Below are 15,776 nucleotides of genomic sequence, written 5' to 3' on the forward strand. Positions count from 1 at the left end.
CAATGAGGTTCATTCTCGTGTTACGCATCACGTTTGAGCTTCTGCAAGAACCAATGAGGTTCAGTCTCGTGTTACGCATCACGTTTGAGCTTCTGCAAGAACCAATGAGGTTCAGTCTCGTGTTACGCAGCACGTTTGAGCTTCTGCAAGAACCAATGAGGTTCAGTCTCGTGTTACGCATCACGTTTGAGCTTCTGCAAGAACCAATGAGGTTCATTCACGTGTTACGCAGCACGTTTGAGCTTCTGCAAGAACCAATGAGGTTCAGTCTCGTGTTACGCATCACGTTTGAGCTTCTGCAAGAACCAATGAGGTTCATTCACGTGTTACGCAGCACGTTTGAGCTTCTGCAAGAGCCAATGAGGTTCAGTCTCGTGTTACGCATAACGTTTGAGCTTCTGCAAGAACCAATGAGGTTCAGTCTCGTGTTACGCATCACGTTTGAGCTTCTGCAAGAACCAATGAGGTTCATTCACGTGTTGCGCAGCACATTTGAGCTTCAGCAAGAACCAATGAGGTTCATTCTCGTGTTACGCATCACGTTTGAGCTTCTGCAAGAACCAATGAGGTTCAGTCTCGTGTTATTTAGCACGTTTGAGTTTCTGCAAGAACCAATGAGGTTCAGTCTCGTGTTACTCATCACGTTTGAGCTTCAGCAAGAGCCAATGAGGTTCAGTCTCGTGTTACGCATCACGTTTGAGCTTCTGCAAGAACCAATGAGGTTCAGTCTCGTGTTACTCATCACGTTTGAGCTTCAGCAAGAGCCAATGAGGTTCATTCACGTGTTACGCATCACGTTTGAGCTTCAGCAAGAGCCAATGAGGTTCATTCACGTGTTACGCAGCACGTTTGAGCTTCTGCAAGAACCAATGAGGTTCAGTCTCGTGTTACGCAGCACGTTTGAGCTTCTGCAAGAACCAATGAGGTTCATTCTCGTGTTACGCAGCACGTTTGAGCTTCTGCAAGAACCAATGAGGTTCATTCTCGTGTTACGCAGCACGTTTGAGCTTCTGCAAGAACCAATGAGGTTCAGTCTCGTGTTACGCAGCACGTTTGAGCTTCTGCAAGAACCAATGAGGTTCATTCACGTGTTACGCAGCACGTTTGAGCTTCTGCACGAACCAATGAGGTTCATTCTTGTGTTACGCATCACGTTTGAGCTTCTGCAAGAACCAATGAGGTTCAGTCTCGTGTTACGCAGCACGTTTGAGCTTCTGCAAGAACCAATAAGGTTCATTCACGTGTTACGCAGCACGTTTGAGCTTCTGCAAGAGCCAATGAGGTTCAGTCTCGTGTTACGCATAACGTTTGAGCTTCTGCAAGAACCAATGAGGTTCAGTCTCGTGTTACGCATCACGTTTGAGCTTCTGCAAGAACCAATGAGGTTCATTCACGTGTTGCGCAGCACATTTGAGCTTCAGCAAGAACCAATGAGGTTCATTCTCGTGTTACGCATCACGTTTGAGCTTCTGCAAGAACCAATGAGGTTCAGTCTCGTGTTATTTAGCACGTTTGAGCTTCTGCAAGAACCAATGAGGTTCAGTCTCGTGTTACTCATCACGTTTGAGCTTCAGCAAGAGCCAATGAGGTTCAGTCTCGTGTTACGCATCACGTTTGAGCTTCTGCAAGAACCAATGAGGTTCAGTCTCGTGTTACTCATCACGTTTGAGCTTCAGCAAGAGCCAATGAGGTTCATTCACGTGTTACGCATCACGTTTGAGCTTCAGCAAGAGCCAATGAGGTTCATTCACGTGTTACGCAGCACGTTTGAGCTTCTGCAAGAACCAATGAGGTTCAGTCTCGTGTTACGCAGCACGTTTGAGCTTCTGCAAGAACCAATGAGGTTCATTCTCGTGTTACGCAGCACGTTTGAGCTTCTGCAAGAACCAATGAGGTTCATTCTCGTTTTACGCAGCACGTTTGAGCTTCTGCAAGAACCAATGAGGTTCAGTTTCGTGTTACGCAGCACGTTTGAGCTTCTGCAAGAACCAATGAGGTTCATTCACGTGTTACGCAGCACGTTTGAGCTTCTGCACGAACCAATGAGGTTCATTCTCGTGTTACGCATCACGTTTGAGCTTCTGCAAGAACCAATGAGGTTCAGTCTCGTGTTACGCAGCACGTTTGAGCTTCTGCAAGAACCAATGAGGTTCATTCACGTGTTACGCAGCACGTTTGAGCTTCTGCAAAAACCAATGAGGTTCATTCTCGTGTTACGCGTCACGTTTGAGCTTCTGCAAGAACCAATGAGGTTCATTCTCGTGTTACGCAGCACGTTTGAGCTTCTGCAAGAACCAATGAGGTTCAGTCTCGTGTTACGCATCACGTTTGAGCTTCTGCAAGAACCAATGAGGTTCATTCACGTGTTACGCAGCACGTTTGAGCTTCTGCAAGAACCAATGAGGTTCATTCTCGTGTTACGCAGCACGTTTGAGCTTCTGCAAGAGCCAATGAGGTTCAGTCTCATGTTACACATCACGTTTGAGCTTCTGCAAGAACCAATGAGGTTCATTCTCGTGTTACGCATCACGTTTGAGCTTCTGCAAGAACCAATGAGGTTCAGTCTCGTGTTACGCATCACGTTTGAGCTTCTGCAAGAACCAATGAGGTTCAGTCTCGTGTTACGCAGCACGTTTGAGCTTCTGCAAGAACCAATGAGGTTCAGTCTCGTGTTACGCATCACGTTTGAGCTTCTGCAAGAACCAATGAGGTTCATTCACGTGTTACGCAGCACGTTTGAGCTTCTGCAAGAGCCAATGAGGTTCAGTCTCGTGTTACGCATCACGTTTGAGCTTCTGCAAGAACCAATGAGGTTCAGTCTCGTGTTTCACATCACGTTTGAGCTTCAGCAAGAGCCAATGAGGTTCATTCACGTGTTACGCATCACGTTTGAGCTTCAGCAAGAGCCAATGAGGTTCATTCTAGTGTTACGCATCACGTTTGAGCTTCAGCAAGAGCCAATGAGGTTCAGTCTAGTGTTACGCATCACGTTTGAGGTCCTGCAAGAACCAATGAGGTTCAGTCTCGTGTTACGCAGCACGTTTGAGCTTCTGCAAGAACCAATGAGGTTCAGTCTCGTGTTACGCAGCACGTTTGAGCTTCTGCAAGAACCAATGAGGTTCAGTCTCGTGTTACGCATCACGTTTGAGCTTCTGCAAGAACCAATGAGGTTCATTCACGTGTTACGCAGCACGTTTGAGCTTCTGCAAGAACCAATGAGGTTCAGTCTCGTGTTACGCATCACGTTTGAGCTTCTGCAAGAACCAATGAGGTTCATTCACGTGTTACGCAGCACGTTTGAGCTTCTGCAAGAGCCAATGAGGTTCAGTCTCGTGTTACGCAGCACGTTTGAGCTTCTGCAAGAACCAATGAGGTTCATTCTCGTGTTACGCAGCACGTTTGAGCTTCTGCAAGAACCAATGAGGTTCATTCTCGTGTTACGCAGCACGTTTGAGCTTCTGCAAGAACCAATGAGGTTCAGTCTCGTGTTACGCAGCACGTTTGAGCTTCTGCAAGAACCAATGAGGTTCATTCACGTGTTACGCAGCACGTTTGAGCTTCTGCACGAACCAATGAGGTTCATTCTCGTGTTACGCATCACGTTTGAGCTTCTGCAAGAACCAATGAGGTTCAGTCTCGTGTTACGCAGCACGTTTGAGCTTCTGCAAGAACCAATGAGGTTCATTCACGTGTTACGCAGCACGTTTGAGCTTCTGCAAGAACCAATGAGGTTCATTCTCGTGTTACGCGTCACGTTTGAGCTTCTGCAAGAACCAATGAGGTTCATTCTCGTGTTACGCAGCACGTTTGAGCTTCTGCAAGAACCAATGAGGTTTAGTCTCGTGTTACTCATCACGTTTGAGCTTCTGCAAGAACCAATGAGGTTCATTCACGTGTTACGCAGCACGTTTGAGCTTCTGCAAGAGCCAATGAGGTTCAGTCTCATGTTACACATCACGTTTGAGCTTCTGCAAGAACCAATGAGGTTCATTCTCGTGTTACGCATCACGTTTGAGCTTCTGCAAGAACCAATGAGGTTCAGTCTCGTGTTACGCATCACGTTTGAGCTTCTGCAAGAACCAATGAGGTTCAGTCTCGTGTTACGCAGCACGTTTGAGCTTCTGCAAGAACCAATGAGGTTCAGTCTCGTGTTACGCATCACGTTTGAGCTTCTGCAAGAACCAATGAGGTTCATTCACATGTTACGCAGCACGTTTGAGCTTCTGCAAGAGCCAATGAGGTTCAGTCTCGTGTTACGCATCACGTTTGAGCTTCTGCAAGAACCAATGAGGTTCAGTCTCGTGTTACACATCACGTTTGAGCTTCAGCAAGAGCCAATGAGGTTCATTCACGTGTTACGCATCACGTTTGAGCTTCAGCAAGAGCCAATGAGGTTCATTCTAGTGTTACGCATCACGTTTGAGCTTCACCAAGAGCCAATGAGGTTCAGTCTAGTGTTACGCATCACGTTTGAGCTTCTGCAAGAACCAATGAGGTTCAGTCTCGTGTTACGCATCACGTTTGAGCTTCTGCAAGAACCAATGAGGTTCAGTCTCGTGTTACGCAGCACGTTTGAGCTTCTGCAAGAACCAATGAGGTTCAGTCTCGTGTTACACATCACGTTTGAGCTTCAGCAAGAGCCAATGAGGTTCATTCACGTGTTACGCATCACGTTTGAGCTTCAGCAAGAGCCAATGAGGTTCATTCTAGTGTTACGCATCACGTTTGAGCTTCACCAAGAGCCAATGAGGTTCAGTCTAGTGTTACGCATCACGTTTGAGCTTCTGCAAGAACCAATGAGGTTCAGTCTCGTGTTACGCAGCACGTTTGAGCTTCTGCAAGAACCGATGAGGTTCAGTCTCGTGTTACGCATCACGTTTGAGCTTCTGCAAGAACCAATGAGGTTCAGTCTCGTGTTACGCAGCACGTTTGAGCTTCTGCAAGAACCAATGAGGTTCAGTCTCGTGTTACGCATCACGTTTGAGCTTCTGCAAGAACCAATGAGGTTCATTCACGTGTTACGCAGCACGTTTGAGCTTCTGCAAGAACCAATGAGGTTCAGTCTCGTGTTACGCATCACGTTTGAGCTTCTGCAAGAACCAATGAGGTTCATTCACGTGTTACGCATCACGTTTGAGCTTCTGCAAGAACCAATGAGGTTCAGTCTCGTGTTACGAATCACGTTTGAGCTTCAGCAAGAGCCAATGAGGTTCATTCTTGTGTTGCACACCATAAACAAAAGCTAAATTATCTATAGTATGAAAGTGCAATTTTCACCTTTGAAGAATTTTATTTAGTCATTGTTTAATTTAGTTTACTAAAAAGACTTTACTAAAAAGACTTTAAATTCACATGCCAGAAAAATGAATAAAACCCACTATCATTTCAGTCATTGAAGCTAGCAAGTATGTGTCCTGCACATCAACACTCCGGGATCAAATGAAAATACTACTCGTTATTTGCTTTTAGAAAAACTGAACGAAAGTTCAGTAATTTTCAATTAGACAGATATAGAAATGCACTTTAAATAAAAGTCTTTTCACTGTTTTCAGTGTACAATTACCAATTCATTCATGCTCAACAATTTTGTTATTTTACCTAAAGGACAGTGACAATATACTTGTGCGCTACCAGAACAGACAGATGGACAACCTGATTGAACTCCACAACAAAACTCCAGTTTGGAGCGACGACACCGCTTCCTATGTCCTCAACTTCTCTGGACGGGTCACTCAGGCCTCTGTCAAGAACTTCCAGATCGTCCACAGCAAAGACAGTGAGTGAGACTGAGTGAGTGAGACTGAGAGTGAGAGAGCCATTCCTGTCAATGTCCTTTACCTCTACAACTGGGCTTGCACAAATACTACAACTTTTTAATAGGACAAAATGTCACAAATTGAAAATTTTTATCCTATCTTGTATTGATAATTCTATATTTTGCTGGAATTGTGCTGTTTTTTGGAATTATAACAATGAATGTAAAAAACCCTAACCTTACTGTAAATGCTCTCTTTTTTAGATAGCTACATTGTGATGCAGTTTGGAAGGGTGGCAGATGATATGTTCACTCTGGACTATAATTACCCCATGTGTGCAGTTCAAGCCTTTGCTATCGCTCTGTCCAGCTTTGATGGCAAATTGGCCTGCGAATGAACACAAGGCATGACATTCTACGACCAAGAAGAGTCACATCTTTGCAGTCAACGCACAATAACTTCATCATCAGTATGGAAAATGAAGAAAGATGTGCTCTGATAATGTGGGACATTTCTAAAATTTTTTGCTGTGCCTGAATGCGATTGGGATACATTTAGCTCAGATGCAGAACAAAAACTGACACGAATGCTAGGCATTGCATATACACATGTGCTGGATAGATGCATGGGATGAATGCAGGCTACATAAAATGACAGAAAGACTATTTGATTATATTTTGAGATTCATGAATGTGTGGATTTTTTATATCAAAAGTAAATGATGAATGCAACGTAACTTTTTATCTCAAACACCTGAGGTGCAAAACATATATATTACACTCACCTAAAGGATTATTAGAAACACCATATTAATACCACGTTTGACCCACTTTCACATTCAGAACTGCCTTAATTCTGCGTGGCATTGATTCAACAAGGTGCTGAAAGCATTCTTTAGAAATGTTGGCCCATATTGATAGGATAGCATCTTCCAGTTGATGGAGATTTGTGGGATGCACATCCAGGACACGAAGCTCCCGTTCCACCACATCCCAAAGATGCTCTATTGGGTTGAGATCTGGTGACTGTGGGCCATTTTAGTACAGTGAACTCATTGTCATGTTCAAGAAACCAATTTGAAATGATTCAAGCTTTGTGACATGAAGCATTATCCTGCTGGAAGTAGCCATCAGAGGACGGGTACATGGTGGCCATAAAGGGATTGACATGGTCAGAAACAATGCTCAGGTAGGCCGTGGCATTTAAACGATGCCCAATTGGCACTAAGGGGCCTAAAGTGTGCCAAGAAAGCATCCCCCACACCATTACACCACCACCACCAGCCTTCACAGTGGTAACAAGGCATGATGGATCCATGTTCTCATTCTGTTTACGCCAAAATCTGACTCTACCATCTGAATGTCTCAACAGAAATCGAGACTCATCAGACCAGGCAACATTTTTCTAGTCTTCAACTGTCCAATTTTAGTGAGCTCTTGCAAATTGTAGCCTCTGTTTCCTATTTGTAGTGGAGATGAGTGGGACCCGGTGGGAAGGTAGAAATGTTTGAGCGTGAAAATCCCTGTAACTTAGCATTGTTTCTGACCATGTCAATCCCTTTATGGCCACCATGTACCCGTCCTCTGATGGCTACTTCCAACAGGATAATGCACCATGTCCCAAAGCTTAAATCATTTCAAATTGGTTTCTTGAACATGACAATGAGTTCACTGTACTAAAATGGCCCACAGTCACCAGATCTCAACCCAATAGAGCATCTTTGGGATGTGGTGGAGTGGGAGCTTCGTGCCCTGGATGTGCATCCCACAAATCTCCATCAAATTCAAGATGCTATCCTATCAATATGGGCCAACATTTCTGATGAATGCTTTCAGCACCTTGTTGAATCAATGCTATGTAGAATTAAGGCAGTTCTGAAGGCGAAAGGGGGTCAAACACAGTATTAGTATGGTGTTCCTAATAATCCTTTAGGTAAGTGTGTGTGTCTATATATATATATATATATATATATATATGACTATTTTTAGAGCCATTGTTTTTTTTTTTTTGTTTTTTTTTTTTGTTGTTTTTTTTTGGAGGGAAATATGTAAACTACAACAATATTGTCCATACAAACAGTACTTTTGATGTATCACTATGAGCAATTGTGATGAACTGGAGAAGTCGTCCTTAGGGTGGTGCTGTTTCAACAAGACGTTATGGCCTCAATACACCAGACTGCTGTGTGACTTCAAAAGCTTCCAAGGTTTAAATGTTTAAATATGTTCAGTATTCAATACAACCTCTGTAATAAAAAGGAAAATTTTTAATTTTTACACCCAAATCCCCCCTTTGAGTATTGTGCACTTTAAAGTAGCTGTATAAAACAAACATTTCATACAACCTGTCAGATATCATGGAAATAGTCTACATGTCCTGAGATATGATACTTATCTATGTGGCAGTCTAGGCTTGTAAACAGAGCAAACAAGAAGTGTGTGGCATTAACCAATGACGTGATTCTGGGGCGGGGCTAACTGGTTGATCAACCAATAGCAGATGGGGAGAGTGTCTGGGAAACCTCTTTGGAAACAGCTATTGAGTGTTGAAGTGGTGACGTCACTTTGTAGGACAACTCGGAAGCTAGCGTCGCATGGGTTCCCTCAGCCGAAAAGCAATGCATTTTCCCCATAGACTTTGGGAAAATCATAAAAAATAAGATCTGTGTTTAACAAAGAGTTGTGACCCTTACACGTTTTGTCTATCAAGATAATCTTTACAAGTTAATCCAAAATTTATACATTTTGAAGCCTATATAAAGATTTTAAAAAACACAGACACAATAAAGTTTAAAAAAAAACATAAGCAGGTTATAACTATGTGTGCTATGTCATAGATCAAAACGTGAAAATATTTAGAGGCTCTGTTCACCACAGACCTTATTTCAGGCGATTTAGCAAAAACCCCGGCTTTAGAGCGAGGGAACCGTAGTGCTAAAATGCTAACTCACTTCCGTGTTTCGGCCTACAGAGTGACGTCGTAACTTCGGCACTCCATTGATGCTATGGGCTCTATGCACGGCGGTATTTCCGGTGAAGGATTAAGGATGCTCGATAACTTCCGCCGATCGTAGAGTCCAATGCAATACCGAGAATTTATATTGAATTTTATAGTCCATGGTTATAATAAAGAAACGTTAGTCACAAAAACAGATAAAACAGACATCCCTCGTTGTGTTTATGCTTCTTTTTAAAATTATATTAAATAAACATAACTATAAAATTACATCTAAACGTACGTTTCGTTTCAAAGACGGGAGGACAGTAAATTTTGAAGACTCTGCCATAATCCCGTTTTCCTCGGTTCTCCTCCGCTTAAATCTCCACAACCGGAAATGGACGAGCATCCTTGCGTCAAATGCGGAACTTATGCGTGCATATAGCCCATTCCTAAAAAAATAAAAAAAAAATAAAAATAGCCCATTCCTTTTGATGGCTAGTGGTCATAGAAATTGCCCACAAAAGCTTATATTAGGTGTGTTTTAAATTGATATTTTAGTTATAATATATTTTTGTCTTGATACAGGTTTAATTTTTTCATGAAAGTGATAAATTTAAAAAAAAAAGGTAACATTTTAGGCATATTCTTTTAGATTGAGCTACACAAACGTTAACAAAGATATAGCCTACTGTAACATATGTATTTCTCATAGCTAGTTTATTAACTGATAAGACCTTATTGTAAGGTGTTACCTAAAATCTAATAAGTACGGAATTCATAGCAAATTATAACATTTCTTAAAGCAATAGTCCACCTAAATTCTGTCATCATTTACTCACCCTTGTGTTGTTCAAAAACCTGTCTTTTGAGAATGTTGTGGTTGAAAGTTGCCATTGACTTCCATAGTATTTTGTTATGGGTCTATCAGCATTCTTCAAAAAAAATATATTTTTGTTCAACAAGATAGAAACTCACACAGGTTTGTAACAACAACACAAGTGTGAGTAAATGCTGACAGAATTTTAATTTCTTGGCGAACTACCACTTTAAGGCGTTAATGGTCAAAATAGTGTATTTATCAAGCTAGTTGGTCAATAAATAAATAAAAAAAAAGTGCTATATTCCTGTGATGTGCCTTTAATGCCCAAATAATTGGCAAACTGAGTGTTAGCTGAGTCGGTTATAGGAAATTGCCAGTCATGCCCACAAAAATGTAGTCTAGATAGCGCTCACTTTTTTTTCTTTTTTTTTTTTTTAAAGAATTTCAACTACAGCCATGGGGTACATTGAGTAAACAAAAGAACGGGAAAAAAAGAAGAAAAAGAAAAGACAAATATATAAGAGAAACACGCGCACACACACAGCCAATGAGCGCGTCTCAAGTGATGTCCACGCGTGAGATTTGCTCGTGAAGTTTGAGTGGGGTGGAGTTTTCCCGCCTCCTTCTTCATGTCTCCTCCTCCAGCGCTCCGCTCGGGTTTGCCGTGATTTCATACCGAAGTCATACTTTACATTCCAGCTTTACTGTCAAATCAGGAGAAATATTTCTTCAAAAACACCAGCGTGGTTTGCATTTGTAAACGAGCTCATGAGATAAAGCCTGGAATCCATCGTTTTGCGCACAGCAGAGCTGAGGTTTGCGTTTAAGGTAAGTGCAAAACTCTTGTTGCGCTCCTTTGTTTCTTTCATGCAGTCACTGCGCTCGCGCTGCAGTTTTTACATCATTCTCATTTTTGGCATTTTTTCGGAGCCGCTTCAGCGATGTTGCATTACACACTTTACACACGTGGGTTTACAGATGGAAACCTATAACTGATATTTCAAAACAAACATGGATGAGTAGAATAAGCACTGTATGCGTGTGAGAAAGTTTGTCGCCTACTACTAATTAAGTGGAGCAAATGATTTTAATCACATATGATTATGGTTTCATGGTTTGTATCTCTTTGTATTTACAATAAAATAGGGCACATAGTACAGCTTTTTTAAAGTCTAAACTGTGTCATCTTTTCATTTGAATGGCTACATTTCAAGTTTGTGTTTATATATCAAATGTCAAGTATACTTTTCTAGTTGTATACAAGCTGTGTGCCCAAAGCCATTTTGTCCTACAATGCATAGATTAAAACAGGGCCACTGTACATCATAGGCCAAAAAAAAAAAAAACAATGAACCAGAACTGCCAGAAGTTTTAATCAGTATTTTGTTGTTGTTGATGCTCTACAAAGGTGAACCAGCGTAAATGTGTTTCAAGATTATTGTTTTTCTGTAAATAATTAATGTAATATGGCTGTGTCTTTGTGTTTCGTGTAGGTTAATGAGCTTTAAGCCTGTAGGAATTACTCATAAAACCCAGCCTATTCATGAAAATCTTCATTTCTGATGCCCTGCATTGTGTGCATAAAATGATCAGTCTCTTGGATGATTCAGTTACAGCTGTTAGAGGGAGTGTGGTGATCCCATTCATCAGAAATAGTCTTAAGTCATTTAAGATCCCTTGCATCTCGGCTCAGTCATCACGCGTGTCGGTTCAACGCGCCCCCTCAGTTTCGCCGTGCAGAGATTCAACAGGTTCTTCAGGTTGAGTAAGGTTACAGTGAGCAATCAAAGGAGAATTTCTTGTAAAAAAAAATGTGACCGAATATAACAGTGGTGCCCAAGAAAAAAAATCCAGATATTTCCTTCAAGAGCTCTTGCTGAAGTGTGAACTCTTCTCACTCATTAATGGACTCTCACTGTAAAAAAAAAAAAAAGTTGCTTCCTTAAATTAAGTAGCTACAATCAACTTGGATATTTCAACTTAAATTACATTAAACTGACTTTAAAAATTGAATTGGATCTTGAGTTAAAGCAATGTAAAAACATATTTTGTCATAACTGCGTACACTATAAAATTGAATATGCTTTATAATAAAAAAAAAAATGTGCCAACAGATTACAAGCAATATTATTAATTAAATGTAACAAATTGGAATTGAGTAAAAATTAATCAAATTTAATTCCTTAAAAGTTAACCATTTAAAATGACTAAAACTTACAACAACCAAAAAAACATAAATTTAAGTCACCATTGTGGTGATCAGTGTTTGTTTTAGGTTTATTGTAAAATTACGGTTTTCTCCTTCAGTGATTCTGCTTGTTAACATCAGGTGTCTTCAATGTTGGCAATATAAAATAAAGACATTTTAATTAATCTTTGACGTCTGTCTGTTAGTGAGATATTTTTGTTACATTTTTTGGTGTAAACTTTGCCCATTTTAAATGGTTAACTTTTAAGGAATAATTTGATGAATTATTACTCAATTCTAATTTGTTAAATTTAATTAATAATATTGCTTGTAATCTGTTGCCACAATTCTTTTGATTAGATAAAGCATATTCATTTTTACAGTGTAGGCGTTTCCAATTATGTTCATCATTATTATTAACAATAACATCTTTATGATTGCCTTTTTTTTATGAAGAACACTAAAACAGTTACACATTAGTGGATTATTGCATGATATTTATTCATTCACATGGGCAATAATATTATAGGTTTTCTGAACATTGTATTTTTTTGTTTCTCTATGAAAATAACCCAACGAGAAGGGGGATTTTCTTAACACTGGCTGTGAAGCTTCAAGAGGGTCTGCAAAACATGACAAGTGTGTTGGATGAGCTCACCGCTTTAAATAGCATTGCAGTGTGTTTGTTGGGCTTCAGGCCGCTACTCTGTGAGGAACGATATCTTGCTGATCTACACAAGCAGCTCTGTCATCCTTTAGGGCTCTAGATTTTTCGGGTCGACCCTCTTTTTGCGTCTCTCTGCACCTGGGGGCGTGGAGGTCAGTGGTGCGCCTGTATATCCAGACTTCAAAATTGTCACTCTTTGTACAATTTCCTGTTGATCATCTGGTGTTGGTCGATTTAGTCTGAACTTAGACATGTGTGACGGATTCTTTCCTCATGCGGCGTACAACTGTATTGTTTTCTTAGCCGTATGGAAGAACTCTCGTTCAGTTTTCTGGTAAAAGTCTGCTCGGAGGGCGTTTTTAAGAGGTGCAGACAGGCATAGATGAAGACTGACGCTTTCTTCCCAAAACAAGTTGTCGATTTTCAACAGGGTTTTAAAAGTCTGTCATCATTTAGTCGCCCTTATGTTGTTCCAAACCTCATCTTCGGCATACAAATGGAGATATTTTTGGTATACTCCCATCACTTTTAATGAGTCGAGCTGTTTAATGCCCCGTCCACACCACTGCGTTTTCGTTTAAAAACGGAGACCTAAAAGGAGAAGTTAAACGCTGCAGCTCCGTTTTGCGTTTTGAATCTCCGGAGGGCGTTTTAGTGAAGACGGGACAAATCGGAGGACTTTAGAAACGATGACTCAGAGGCTCATGTTCGGCTCTATGATTGGGTGTTATCAGTCATGACGTGTCCTTCCCTGATTCGTCAGCCACTGTTTTCACCGGCACACGCATGCCCAGTGTTGGTGAATGATCACGTGATCGCATTGTCAGTTGGTTTAATGTGGACGGAGATCAATTCTAATAAGCAGATAAAACGTTGGTGTGGACCCAGACAGCAAACTGACATTGAATCAACGTGGAAACGACGTCTCTCATGACATTGAAACAACGTTGATTTTGCTCATCGAATTAACGTTGAACCAACGTCAGACGCGGCATTCTTCAAAGCTAAATGAAAATCGAAAATTGGTTTGCTTTCATAACGTTGAAACAACGCGTTGATTTCAAGTTGATTTTCCGTTAGTTTTGAAAGAATGACGCGTCTGACGTTGGTTCAACGTTAATTCGATGAGCAAAACAATGTCAGATCAACGTTGTTTCGATGTCATGTTTCCACGTTGATTCAATGTCAGTTTGCTATCTGGGGACGGAGATCGTATTAGTTTTAAATCTCCGTTTTTAAACGAAAATGCAGTAGTGTGGACAAGGCCTAAGGCTATGTTTACACGGAAACGAAGAGAAAACGCAAAAGTGGCGTTGCGTTATCACTTTCTTTATTCTGCATTTAGACGAGCGTTTTGGGTGGGAGATCCGCGTGCATATGGTGACGCAAAAGTGTGTGATTCAATGTAGTATGCACTCCAGGCGGCTAGGTGGCGATGTGAAGCACTGCCACAGAACAACACCAAGTCCGTGCGCCTGCGTACAACCATCACTGTCTAGCAAACTTTTGCTTTTTTACCAAGCGGCGACATTCTAATCTGAAAAATGAAGCCTACCCGGAAGTGTGAAAAACTGCAACACATCTAAAATCCCCTAGAGGGCTGTCCCAAAAGGGAGAAAATATCCATAGATCTCATGTTAAAATGTCCGTTTTCACAGCATAAATTCATGTTTTTACCGGTTGGTCACATGGACTTTAATTGTATTTTTCGATAGGTTCCGAGTGCCAACCAACTGTGAGGGGGGTGAATTTTTTTTCTAACTCGTTAGTTTAGATCATATTTAGCTATATAAAATGTATGACAAATAAGGGCAGTTAACTTTGAATGACAGCTGATAACGGGCTGCGCCGAGTGGAATTTTACGTCTCGGTCATGATCTGACACACCACATCATACCACCTCTGTATCCTTTCTGAACATTTGTATTTTGTATTTCTCAAGATTTTCTAATATGGTGCCGCCCATACCCCCCATAAACAGCCTCAAAACTGTTCTTCAGAAAGTCTATGGGTGACGTCACAGACGCTTTGTCCATATTTTGTATAGTCTATAGTTTTTACCCTTTACACGGGATCGCAGCGGTTAAGCGTTTTTAAAATTTCCACTCTGGAGGATGGTTTCATTTTTTTGCGTTTTTAAGCTCCAAAAACGCCGTCACCGCGTAAACGAAAGGCACATCCGAGAAAATATTTTTACGTTTTCACCCACAAGCGTTCTCGTGTAAACAGGGCCTAAGTCTTCTGTAGAGACTTACAAAAGTGAACAATTTTAGGCTTTTAATCATATAATAGTTGGTGCACATACAGAGAGCTCATCAAATAAACATTGAAGCTCATCTGTACTGCTTGATGTATAAGAACAAAAATCGTTAGTTCACGCACATCAAACAAGTTTTTAATTTGTACTCTTTGAGTATGGCCTTGTTAGCGTAGCAACGCTAGCACCATTGAAATCAGAGGAATATACTTGTGGAGTTTGTGTTTATCTAAAATGGTCCGAATCAGTAATTCATTAAATCTGTGATAATTTGCTTCAATGGTGATTTCACTGTAGTCTGTTTTCATTGGCTTTCGACAACTGTTTCCACTTGAATTTAAATGCTATGGAATGGCTACGTATGTTGTTGGCCACATGTTAGCAACCACAAGCATGTTGGTTGGGATCTAGGGGTGTATGAATGTCTGGAGAGGAAATTGTGTGATGGACAGAGAGCACCTGGGACTCTGAGAGGAAGCTCCGTTGGAGATCATTATAATTCATAAACATGCATTATAACTGATGGTTTAGGGCTGCTTTATGTTAGGGTTTACAGCAGGGAAAACTACTAAAAACAAGGATTTGTGAAAGTGATGTTCTGTCATACATCCAAAAGCTGAGTAAATTCTAGCTTTTGATGTCTTATACTTTAATGCAGGCATCCGTTGGCCATTGGGCAATGATAATACCAGAGAGGCAGGTTCAGTTGCGATTTTAGAAACTACATTTCTGTAATCCCTTTGCTCTGTCCACTCCCTCAAAATGGACCAGAGCTTTCTTTAGTGTGTTTGCACCTTTATTTAAAAAAGATACCTGGTGGTGAGCTCCCTGACATATTGACCCTTGGTGCTTTTCTGGGAAATAAGTGTTCAAATTCTGCTTGCAACATCATTCACGCAACATTATTTATGTGGGGAAACATAAACAATTAAAACCTCAGTTTCTTCCAATTTAGTCCCTTTCCTTTCCTTCAATAATATGCCCAACTCGATCTCATGAGAAAACGGAACAATTATAAGATGTGACGATTTTGTATGAATTATGCAGGGTGGTGAATTCATACGAAATCACTTAGTTCATATGAAATAATAATTTCTATGTTATTCGTACATAACTGTACGATTTTTTTAAAAACCTAACTGTCGGTA

General features: G+C 40.9%; 2 protein-coding genes across 8 annotated transcripts in view; both read left to right on the forward strand.

The window, feature by feature from the left end:
* tulp1a (TUB like protein 1a) overlaps positions 1–6,579 on the forward strand; it is an 84,373-nt gene extending 77,794 nt beyond the window's left edge. Inside the window, exons 13-14 of one of the 2 annotated variants that reach the window (XM_089124533.1) lie at positions 5,605–5,776; positions 6,020–6,579. In XM_089124533.1, the coding sequence (XP_088980659.1) occupies positions 5,605–5,776; positions 6,020–6,153 (306 nt within the window). In that variant the 3' untranslated portion in view covers positions 6,154–6,579. The remainder of the gene's footprint in view (positions 1–5,604; positions 5,777–6,019) is intronic. The other variant, XM_089124532.1, reaches the window with a different exon arrangement.
* A 3,499-nt stretch (positions 6,580–10,078) lies between these two features.
* Positions 10,079–15,776, forward strand: part of tead3a (TEA domain family member 3 a) — a 69,434-nt gene continuing 63,736 nt past the window's right edge. The window contains exon 1 of one of the 6 annotated variants that reach the window (XM_089124340.1): positions 10,079–10,344. The gene's annotated coding sequence lies outside the window, so the exon portion shown is untranslated. The remainder of the gene's footprint in view (positions 10,345–15,776) is intronic. The other 5 variants (XM_039689920.2, XM_089124341.1, XM_039689925.2 and 2 more) reach the window with 5 other exon arrangements.

This window comes from Pimephales promelas, chromosome 20 (genome assembly GCF_988280905.1).
Source record: "Pimephales promelas chromosome 20, fPimPro1.hap1.1, whole genome shotgun sequence".
Lineage (NCBI taxonomy): Eukaryota > Metazoa > Chordata > Actinopteri > Cypriniformes > Leuciscidae > Pimephales > Pimephales promelas.